Source organism: Tachysurus fulvidraco, chromosome 16 (genome assembly GCF_022655615.1).
Source record: "Tachysurus fulvidraco isolate hzauxx_2018 chromosome 16, HZAU_PFXX_2.0, whole genome shotgun sequence".
In the NCBI taxonomy this organism is placed as follows: Eukaryota; Metazoa; Chordata; class Actinopteri; order Siluriformes; family Bagridae; genus Tachysurus; species Tachysurus fulvidraco.
In genome coordinates, this window is record NC_062533.1 from 2,336,101 (window position 1) to 2,348,133 (window position 12,033).

Consider the following 12,033-nt stretch of genomic DNA (forward strand, 5'->3'; position numbering starts at 1 on the left):
TTCATTTTCTCATGAGAGTTTCTGATGCTGAATTTATTTCTTACTTCTCCGTGTACTAAGTAAAAAAAGACACCGACAGATTAGAGTGCAGACTCAGCAGTGAACTGATTGACTTGTGGCCATTGTCATCTTATGTAAAAATGGTTACCAGATTATTCCACTGAAGCACAGCATCTTGTCAGACTGAATGCCTTAATTTCATTGGACCAGAGACCAAACTCTTTGTTTGTGTGTCTTAACAGATATGGCTGAATCACAGCTGCTAAAGAACATAGGGGATGTGATAGCAGGAGAGCTTCTGGACCTTCCTGATCAACTTGTTAAGCCCGTTGAAGATACTTTGAAAACACTTGGTGCGGCAACCACAGATGATTTAAAGTACATCCCAGAAAACGATTTGCTGCCAGTGTTAAAGCCCATACAAGCCTGAGGACTGGTTGCTGCCTGGACCCAAAATAGTGAGTATAGAACAATGTCACCACACCACCCAATGGCACACTTGTTAACGTGGTGTTAAGGTTAGAATAGAGTTTTTATGAGTCTAATGATGATGTGATCATCATCATCATTATTTCCTGAATAAATAAATGTTGTTAAATAGTTTATACTATTTTGTGTAACCTTAATGTCTCCAAATGCATCTATACAGTCTGTAATTTAGCAAAACAGGAAAAGCATTACTCAGTGTTTAATACTTTCATATCTTCTTTTTAGTCTCCGGGACTTCAACACCAAAATCTGTGCATTCCTCTCCAGTGGTTGTCTTTCACTCTGCACCCTGAATTTCTTCTTCACCAGCGTCATCCACCTCTACAGTATCTTCAGGAATCTGTACACCATTAATACCAAACTGCTTAGAGCGATCTGAAATACCATGGCAGAGGCTCCCTGAGGAGTTAATACAGAACTTGGAAAGACAGAAAAGACCTAGTGCAGGACAACGAAGAGAAATGGTAAGGATCGTGGTCTCTGAAATGAGGAAGATTTGCAAGAATCCAACCAAACACAACATAAAAGAGATAGCAAAAAGGATGGTGGCCAGGTATCCAAAGTCTCTGCAAGATGTGATTGATGGCGACGTTATTGGACCAGGATAACATTCTGTGGTGAAGCAACTTCAGGCAAGAGTTGAAAAAGCAGCATCAGATGATGAGGACACAGACGAAATACCTACCGAACAAAAAGCAAGTGTTCAAGACACCTATGGATGTATGAGCTGGGAGCCAAAGCATTTGCCACTCTCGGAGATTATGGAGAGTCAGCTTGAAAAAGAAGAAGAAATGAAGATGTTTAAGAAGAACTACAGTACAGATGTTGTGAAAGAACTAGTCAAGTGCACCTATTACACCCAGCGTAAAGACAAAGGGGCAAGCATCCAGAAACTATGCCAGGAATGGCCCTTTCTCTTCAATGAAGTTGGTATGCCAGCACATTTCCAAGAGCCGACTGGTGTGAATCTGATGGAAACCTTCCTTGCCAATGTAGACGTCTGTTAAAGTTCCTGAGATACTGTATGTTGATGCACAAAAAAGCAAACGAGTCCTGAACGCTCTTCTCAAGCTTCAGACTGAAAGAGGTCAGTCCAGTGGTTGCTCCCAAGAAGTCACTGAGATGCTGCTTCTTTTACTGGCTCATTTTGATGAGAAGGAAGAGCTTCTGTTCCACTGTGTTGAGACGACAAGCCTTGCAGAGGATGTTCAGATGGAGAAAGTGCCACCAACACCCTTCATTATTGTTTGTGGTAAGTAAAGTGACTAAAATGTTTTTTTCTGATGTAACTGCAATGTTATTGTACTCTTGGCTTGTTTAGTTTTGTTATATCATTTCCCACAATTTGTATAACATTTTATGTAGTCCAGAGGACTTCAATACATTCAGTCATCTATTCATTCTCGCACACATTCGCTAGCTTACGTACTGAAACACTAGCTAACACAACCTCAGAAGCTCAGCCAGTAAGATGATTCATCCTATGATCTACGTAACTATTGAAGATGGATCCTGCCGTAATTGGTAATTAAAAAAAAGAACTAAATACATGACTTGATTAATTATTGTGCCAAATATAGCAGCCAAAAAGAAACTTTACCAACTTATTTTATTATACATTGGCACAGATCAATATTTATCATTTTCAGTTTAAATTTCAAATTAGCACTATTTATTTAATTTTCCCTTTTATTTCCAATCTTATTGTTTAATAATTACTTTCCTTTTTATGTAATATTTTTATTTGGCACATTAATTACTTTATCAAGCCATTTTTTATTTGTTTACTACCAATATTGGCAGGGTCCATCCTCCTATTTGTTTCAAGTATCTGCATTTTATATATAAAACTGACATTGAAGCCCCTGTTATTAAATATTTGAATTTTCTTTTAAATTATTATTCCCAGGTTCCTCCTGCTTCGCTGCTGAGACATTCATGTTGGGCATCGACAAGAAGATCGTTAATGACCACATCACAACCTTCACCTCCACCATCTGCCTGATGTTTGGCAGTTATTACTGCTTTAACATTCACTACCCAGTGGAACTACGATCAACACTGGAGTTTCTCCAACGGTAACATTTCTGGTTTTATGGACACCTTTTGTAGATTTATCAAACGTATCAATTTGATATCCAATCTCAGGTTGTTAATTTTCTCAATCTTTCTCTCACTCTTTTTTTTCCATAAAGGTGTTTCTTTTCCATAAATCCTGAGAGAGGCACCAAGGTTGAATCCAAGAAGAAAAAAGTGTTGTCAGTCAATCCCAGAGTCCTCACTCTCATCTCAGACATTGCTGACCATGAGTGGATCTAGTACTAAATAGTGAAAAATTTGTAATGTCCGCAACACTTTTTAAACTCCCATCTTTATTAATTAATTAAAAAGCAACGTTTCGACCCAGTTGGGTCTTCTTCAGGTGAATCATTTAAACAAATTTTTTACTTTAACAGTTTTTGTCCTGCACCTGCCAGAAGGTGGGATGTGCACACAATTACTGATTTAACAGGTTTTGGATCTAGTACTACCCCTCTTGTTGTGGACAGTGTGATAAAGGTGTGTTACAGACTCTACAGATGTTTTTGTTGTTGAAACAATTGTTACACTTCTGTATGTCATGTGAAAAGTTTTTACCGATTTGGACTTTTACTAAACAAGACTTGTTAAAGTAGCTGTTAATTGTTTTTGCTTGTTAGTTCCAGGAGTTTCTTGGATTATAAATTTCTTACATTAATTGTGCATTCTAATGATGTATAAAGGTGGCTGCATGTACATCACTAGCATTTTGTAAATCAGAAACTTCTGTAAAGTTCTCTATAAAGTGTAAAGGGGTTTGTTTTCCTTTTTTTTTCAATTACATGATGCAGTTTGAAGATGTACAGTTTCAGCTTTACTGCACAGTTCTGTGCTTAAAATAAGTCTGTTACGTTTCATTACGTAATTGTGTATGTTTTGGGATGTCTTTGTAGTGTTTTCTTCTCCCTTGTTTTCTCTCTCTCTTTTTTTCTCTCTGCTAAGCAGCGCTTCAAACCATCCGCAGCTGATAGCAATTTGCGGCAGCGGCTGACCTGCTATACGGCGTGTCGCAGATATAAAACAGCAGAGACACAGCTCACAGAAACCTCCGTGAAGTTCGCACCCCATAAAAAGAAATAATCACCAAAACTGTGCCATTCGTTTGTGCTGATTTGTGCCGCAAAAACGAACGTTTGTGTTGATTTGGTGTTTGAGATATTAAACATTATTTTTTGACTGTGTGTCGTGACACGGTCACGCTTGTGCTTGTGTGGTGCTGCTTTTACTGTTTGCGTGTTTTTCCCCACTTTAACTGTGGAGTTTAGCATTTTAGATCTGTGCTTGAAATTGTCAGGTAATTTATTTCGTAATGTTTTCTTTCTTAGATAATCTCCAATGCACTGTGATCTTACATCTTACCTGCAATATACTGTAACTTCTCTGTACTAATATTGTAAGAGGACTGATGGATTTTGTCCAATAAAAATGCGGAAAAATATAATTGTGTATTGTCTTACGTTTTTTGAATGCTTTTAACAGTCAATAGACATTTAACATGTTTCTGGCCCCTTAAAAACATTTATTTACCTTAAGCACTGCATAGTGGGAAAACAGAACAGGAAAAAAACTTCTGGCAGAGGAACAAGGTAAGCATGTGCTCTTAGATTTTTATTTATTTATTTAAAATTAAATGTACAAAGCATGTGTGCAGCACAATACAATGTTTATTTTAGCGGCACAAACGAACGCCACCGGTTTGGAGAGATTTGGACTGCACGGGGTGGAGAGTGACGTCACAGCTCTAAATTGTTTTTGTTATTTCTAAGAAGGGGAAATATACTTGACGTTCATTTCAAATCGAGCACAAACGAATGACACCAGTTTTGTGTGATTTAGACGAACTGGGGTGGAGAGTGACGTCAGAGTTCCCGAAAATATTTTGGTTATATCTCAGGAAGGAAAACATATACAGTGTTTGTTTTAATGGCACAAATCGAGCATAAACGAACTAAGCCGATTTTGTGCGATGTGGGGTGGAAAGTGACGTCACACGGTTAAAAAATTATGTTTAATATCTCAAACACCAAACCAGCACAAACGTTCGACTTGCCGGTTGTAAATTTGCTTTAAGACCGACCTTTTTGTTTTTGAACTCTTCAAACAACTGATACAAAAGCAATAAAATAATATTAACGGGTTCGGGCACCATAATACATCTAAAATAAGCATCACAATGAGGTTTGCAATGTTGCGCCCGAAGGCACGGGATGAAGACCCAGTCAGTGACGTCACGAAATGCTAATTTGTTTAGTCATACCTACGTAACCACCGTCACCAAAATTGTGCTTTTTTTTACATTCAAACTTGAAAAAAAAAAAATCTACCTACTGTTACTGCAAACCAACATATTTTTAAGGATGGCCTTATCACAAAATCGTCTGTCTGAAATGTCAAAACTAAATATTCTCGAAAACAAAATCTTCTTCACTATGTTTACTAACAATTTACTACACAGCATGAAATCACTTTATGATTGTCGCAGTCTCTTGCTTCACTCTGATTGGACAGATCCAAGCGCGCACTTATTCAGTATTTCGGAATGACGTCATCAATATTCTGCTCGTCCACCTGTTTACATTTAAGTTTAAACTCCAGGAGTCCGCGAGTTTCTGTATAAACGCTTTACACGGATCTTACAAACGCTTCTGAAAATGAGCGGAAACGTCGATTCAACATTAGAAGCCGAGATATCAGGTATTTGTATATGATGTAGTCAGATATCAGAAATAATCCGATCGTCTTTCTTTTGTTTTTTATTTTATTTTCCACTCAGCGGCCAAGAAAACTCAGGAGAGCTGCTGCTAGCTTGTTGATGATGATAATTTTTTCAGTCCTTACTCTTTCTTTCTTTCTTTCTTTCTTTCTTTCTTTCTTTCTTTCTTTCTTTTACAAAATTTTTACAAATCATTTGTTAATGAAGGTGTTAGATAGCCGCCCTGCTAACTAGTTAGCGCTAGAGATCAACTGCCACAATCTAGTTAGCAATTGTCTAGCTGTATAAACATCTATAGTTCAATAACACTGAGCTCCTATCTGTTGTTTACAAATCATTTAGCTGGGATGGAAGTCCAGATCAACCGAAGAAACTTTCCCATCAACTTGTGGAATTTGGTGAATGATCCTCAGATTTGTTCAATCTGCTGGGATGACAGTGGGGAAGGAATCCTGATCTGTCCAGAGTCCTTCAAAGCTGAAGTGCTGTCTAAAGCCAACAAGGAGAAGATCTTCAGAACTACTAATTTCATCAGTTTTGTTCGTCAGCTAAACCTGTATGGCTTCAGAAAAGTTTGCCCAGACTATAAGATCTCGTTGAAGCAAGTCGGCTTCATACAGCACTTTTACAACCCGAACTTCAAACGGGCAAACCCGGAGCTTCTGGCAAAGCTACAGAGACTCACACCTTCCAACAGGGCCAAGCTTACCACTGGGCAAGATGTCTCCAACCACCCAAGTACTTTTCATCCAGTGCTGAATTCACCCGACATCTCTGCTGTGGTCGGTCAGTAGAAGTTCAGAACAAACTATAATTTATTCTTTCGTTTATATATTTAGGAGCTGCATTGTATTGTAATATCGTTTCAGAATAACATATTAGTGACATCTGGTTAACATGTTACTCAACACTGAGCCATTTGTCAGCCTTTATTGTTTTCTGTTCGTTTTGTTGCAGGGAATCATAGCTGTATCCCAGGAGCTTTGGATCCCAACATGCCCTGCTCCCAACAAGAAGTTGCCTCCTCCACTCATTGTGGCTATTATCCTGTGAGAGCTGAGAAACTTTTTTATTTTACATATTAATCAAAAGGAATTGTCAGTGCAATTATTTTAGCCTGTGTAACTACAATAAGGTTTGGTAGGAATGTAAACTTTAAACCTTAATGTGTGCTCTAACACAGAACCACTTATTGTCCAGGACTCATTTAGCCACCTCCAGTACACTGGCCAGGATCCTAACTGTGAATCAGCTGATGTCCAGGACTCATTTAGCCACCTCCAGTACACTGGCCAGGATCCAAACTGTGAATCAGCTGATGTCCAGGACGACTCATTTAGCCACCTCCAGTACACTGGCCAGGATCCTAACTGGGAATCAGCTGATGTCCAGGACGACACATTTAGCCACCTCCAGTACACTGGCCAGGATCCAAACTGTGAATCAGCTGATGTCCAGGACGACTCATTTAGCCACCTTCTGTACACTGGCCAGGATCCAAACTGTGAATCAGCTGATGTCCAGGACGACACATTTAGCCACCTCCAGTACACTGGCCAGGATCCAAACTGGGAATCAGCTGATGTCCAGGACGACTCATTTAGCCACCTTCTGTACACTGGCCAGGATCCAGATCCCAGGAAGAGTCACATGAACCTGGACACTGTATTCGATGCAGAAGATGCAATGGAGGTCAGGTTATACAGAAAGTGTTAAAATACAGTTAATTCAGATTAGATGAACTCCCACATTAACACCCCATGTGCTAATAGTGTGTGTGTGTGTGTGTGTGTGTGTGTGTGTGTGTGTGTGTGTGTGTGTGTGTGTGTGTGTGTGTGTTTTCTCCCTATTCAGGCTGCTGATTTCTTCACTCTGCTTGACTTATGAAGACAGTTAAATATCATTAATTATTTATATTATGTTTATTTATTTGTATTTATTAAATATTTCTAATCATTACGCCATCTCTTGTATTATTCTGAATCATTTCTTTAATAAAAAGACATAAAACATGAATATACCAATAACTCTTGCAGAGGTCATTATATGACATGACATATGATTATATGACATATGATTATATCAACTGCAATGTGATATTTGTATGAATTAAAAATTTGTACATCAGTCTAATCATAACTATTGTGACAATAAAGGTGACTTGACTTGACTTAAGAATAACTTTAAAAAAAATTGCATGTATTGATAATTCTTCTTAGATTTAAATATAAATTTTGTGCTACTTTGACAAGTATTATTTTAATGCAAATTTGACTTAGCAATAAATTTTAACCACATCTTAAAGGTGAATGTATGAAACAATGCACAGAAAAGTGCGGCCTGATGCACGAAATGTACTAAATGATTTATTCAACAAAGTAATTTATTTTTTGTAGCTTCTATACACTTATTTGGTAAAGATTTGGAAATAAGTTATGAACAATGTTCTAATATTTAACAAAAGAACTGAAACAAGAATCAATGCAGTAGAATAATGAATATGCCCAGTTTTGCCTAAGAACTATATATAGGCTGATGGTGGTGTAGAAAATGCATGAAGCTTTAAACAGTGCCCTAGAGGTTTAACTTACAGAAACTGGTCAGTCATTACAATGTGCTCTGAGCGGACATCATTTGGATGATATTGAATTTATTTTCCTGCACACAGAGCAGTAAAAGAGAGACAGTAGTGAATCTTGTAGTTGTAGTTGAGCTCCACACACAGCAGTTCTTCCTTCCTCTGCTGCTCAGTCTAACAGTACACTGTAAAAAGTCATTTGTTCTCTCAACAACTATAAAGTGATATGATGAGTAACTATTACTTAAAACATTGCATATTTAATTATTTTTTAGCTTTTCTTCACAAACACTTGTGCATACAACTTGAAAATATACATCATAATGTGAACTTTAGACTATGCATATAGTCAAGTTAAAATGTGTGCGTGGACAAAAACTCTTAAAAGTAGGGAAATAAAAATGTAAGTATTAAAATGTAAAGTATAAGTTTTACTTTAGTAAACCCACCTTTTTTTTCTTCTTTTTTTTGAGACACTTCCATATCACATGTCCATAACATAATCATTATATCTTGTTGGCCGTATTACTGCCCTGCCACTTGTTGTGTGGTGAGTTGGATGTTCAGCCATTCTCACTGGAGAATTTTCAGGTGGAAGGTCATGTGGTCTGGGTGTCTGAGTGGACGTCGTCCGAATGTTCATCAGGATCAACACCTTTGCAGAGACTTGGTATCTTTCTTAAGTGGCGTCAATTCCTCCTGAAAGTCTTTCCAGCTGGCGTTTGCACTGTGTAAGACTGGGGTTCATCTCTCTGGTGCACCTCTACAGCAGGCTTCCATCCATGTCTGGTCTGCATGTGTACAGTAGATCCTGGGACAAGCTTAGGTAATGTCTTGGCATGTGGATTGTACTGATGCCGCATACGAGATTGCAAATCCACCAGCCTTTTGTGTATATGTTGTGGGGTTGACTGTTGAAGCACAGCACTAGAGCATGGCAGTGTGCTCCTCAGGACTCTGCCCATTAGCATCTGTGCAGGGGATTCATTCAGGCCTGTCACTGGTGTGTTTCTTAGTGACAGTAATGCCAGATGTGGGTCTGTGCCTGTTTGCATCGCTTTCTTCAACGCATGTTTAACAGTCTTTATTGCTCATTCAGCAAGTCCATTGGACTGAGGGTGTCCAGGACTGGAGAATGTGAGCTTAAAGTCCCATGATGCTGCAAATGACTTCATCTCGTAGCTGGCAATTTCAACATTGTCACTCACCAATTCTTTCGGGGTACCATGTCTGGCAAAGGCGGAGAGTCCAACTACAAGTGCCACCATTCAGGAAGCTGCCAGTGTGTCAGATACAGAAAATCCTTGTATGTATGGGCCTAATTTCAGTGACCTGTATCTCAGAAATGTATGCATGTTTTACATTAAACTGCAGGGACAGCATCTTCTGCCAGCATCTACCATTCAAACAATTGTTGAAGAAATACAAAATGTACATGAACTGGGACAGATGTGTACACTGAATAGACTAAGCTCACTTCTAAAAGATATGTCAGTTTCAGATGAGGATGTTTATAAAAATCTGTGACACAGTAAAACAATCTGACTTGTTCTCTGCTTGTCACACAGGACCTATGAGAACTGCTTACTCAAGAGTTCAGTGCTTTAAAGATGTGTTTAAGTACGTTGAACCAAAAGAAGTATTCCTGGGCAGAGAGGAGAACAGAACTGAGAGATTTGCTTATTATGTTCCTGTGCTAATTACTTTGAAGAATAAACTGGAATCTAGTTTTTGGCAAGGTCTCATATCAGTGGATCCTGATGTTTCCAGACCAGATGTTCTCAGTGACTTTTGTGTTGGAGACGTGTTTGTGTCAAGCAGATTTTTTAAAGAAAATCCAAATTGTCTCAAGCTGGTTCTATACCAGGATGCATTTGAAGTAGTGAACCCACTTGGTTCTGCAAAAAAGAAGCACAAGGTTTTGGCTGTGTCCTTCTCTCTACACAACATTCCTCCCCATGCCCGGTCCAATGCTGATCATATGCAGCTAGTTTTACTGTGTAGAGAGAAGGATTTTAAGGAATTTGGCCATGACAAAGTTTTTTCAGAACTCCTAATGATTTGAAAGTACTAGAGGAGAATGGCATAACGATGGCAGACAAAACTGTCATGATGGGAGCTCTCTACTGCATTGCTGGAGACAACCTGGGCTCTCATTGTATTGGGGGTTTTACAGAAAATTTCAGTTCATCAGTGTTTTTATGCAGATATTGTCTGTTAACTCCAACTGAATTTCAGGGTGCTGATCCAGCAGTCTGTGGACCTCAGAGGACTCCAGAAGCCTAAAGATCTGCCACAGAACAGCTGGAAAGAGAAGACGTGTCAGACGTACAGGGGATAAAGTTCAGGGGTCTCATTTATAAAGCGCAAAGGTTGTGATCTATAAAAAACAAACTTTACCTGAAAATGTGCGCACCTTTAAGCAAACTTTGAGCCGTGCGTACGCACATTCTGGAGACAGAGGGAATTGGCGACACAGATGGTGAGGTCGTGAACTGAAGTTAGATTGTAGAAAATTCATGTGACAAAAACGATTATAAGAATTAATGACATTTAATTTTCACTCCATTTCATACGTCATATCCACATTATCATGAGGATTAAATCCAACAATGTTATTTGTGGCAATTGTTTTAGGTTATATACATCTAGTAAAATCCAAACATAATTCAAAATGTATTAAAAATCGCCCACAAATTAATTCTGTGATTTTTTCAAGGTGTTAACGATCAGTCTAATTGCTAGAAACATATAAAATCTCCGGTGACTGGTATGTAATGCTTCATGATGGCACTGCTGGCACTGTTGGAGGATTACGCCAATGGGAGAATAAGGACAGAACGAGTTTTCAGGGACCATGATGATTTCCTGGCCCATGAAGATGACTGGCTAATAAGCCGATTTAGATTCCCTAGAGCTGTGCTCTTAGATATATGTGTTGAATTGGGTCCAGTATTAGAGAGGGCAACACGCCGGAACCATGCCATCCCAGTCCAAATACAAGTCCTCACCACTCTGGGGTTCTTGGCAACCGGCTGTTTAAATTAAAATTGTAAATTATTTATATATTAAAAAACTATAAGTAATCCTCAACTTTGTGTCTAAGACCTTTTTGTATATGAAATATTTCTATTGGAATCTATCATCTCACCCTATAGGTCCTGGTATATCACAGCCGTCCCTGAGTGCCATAATATCTGTCATTTGGAATGGTATCCTTAATATGGGTAGTCGTTACATCAGGTTCCCCTACACTGTGCGAGAACAGGCCGAAATTAAAATGAAATTTTGCAGCAACGTCTGGTTTCCCAAATGTAATCGGCGTGATTGACTGTGCTCATGTTGCTATAAGGGCACCATTTGAAAATGAATTTGCTTATGGTAACAGAAAGCATGTGCATTCTATTAATGTTTAAATCATATGTGACTCCAACACGACCCTCACAAACATTGTGGCACGCTGGCCTGGTTCAACACATGACTCCTTTATCTTGACACATAACAGTGTAGGGAACAGACTAAATGCAGGCGCAGTACGTGATGGCTGGCTTCTTGGTGAGTTTAACAATATTAAAAAGTAGAAAATGTAACAATGTTGTTTTTAATATAATTATAACAATTTTGTTTTTAATATGATTATAACCTACAGGTGCCAGTGACTACCCCTGAGATGCTGGCTCTTCACCCCATTTTTAAACACACAGAGCGCAGAGGAAACTCATTATAACGAGGTCCACTCTCGTGCCCACGCAGTGATTTGCATTGACTATTTATGGTTAAAAATGGGCGTGTACAGGGCGGGATTTGAGGCTGGTTCACGTACGCACATCTGCGGGTGATCTGTGATTTATAAAGGGCCATATATATATATTTTTGGCTTTTGGGCGTACGTAAACTTTTAGTAGGGATCCTACGCACAGTTTTATAAATGAGACCCCTGGTCTGTGTTTAATTCTATATAAAACTATGATGTTTGCACCCCTGGCATGCCCCCATGTCTTGGTCATGACATTTTTGAGGGTGTCCCCTCATACGATCTTGCTCTTTACCTCAAATATTTCATCTGCACAAAGAAATGGTTCACTTACACAGTTCTGAACAATTTAAATTTAAATACAAAGGAACAGATACTTTATCCACGCCTTGTGAGGTCAGTCCAAAAACATTGAGCTCT

General features: G+C 38.7%; 2 protein-coding genes and 1 long non-coding RNA gene across 15 annotated transcripts in view; all 3 read left to right on the forward strand.

Annotated features, from left to right (window-relative positions):
• Positions 1-12,033, forward strand: part of enah (ENAH actin regulator) — a 97,143-nt gene that overhangs the window by 30,280 nt on the left and 54,830 nt on the right. The gene's annotated exons all lie outside the window — the stretch shown is intronic.
• Positions 2,439-4,006, forward strand: LOC125138944. The gene is made up of 2 exons (XR_007138039.1): positions 2,439-2,567; positions 2,685-4,006. It is a non-coding gene; the product is annotated as an uncharacterized LOC125138944 (long non-coding RNA).
• On the forward strand, positions 5,076-7,244 carry LOC113647094 (heat shock transcription factor-like). Of its 5 annotated transcripts, none has more exons than XM_047801365.1 (5): positions 5,076-5,262; positions 5,624-6,019; positions 6,239-6,330; positions 6,482-6,973; positions 7,136-7,244. In XM_047801365.1, the coding sequence occupies exons 1-5, from the start codon at positions 5,220-5,222 to the stop codon at positions 7,166-7,168; spliced, it is 1,056 nt and encodes a 351-aa protein (XP_047657321.1). In that variant the 5' UTR covers positions 5,076-5,219; the 3' UTR covers positions 7,169-7,244. The 5 variants fall into 5 exon arrangements, with proteins under 5 accessions (XP_047657321.1, XP_047657320.1, XP_047657322.1 ...); XM_047801364.1 differs by having other exon boundaries at positions 5,078-5,262; positions 5,624-6,067; XM_047801366.1 differs by having other exon boundaries at positions 5,079-5,262; positions 5,624-6,067; positions 6,465-6,973.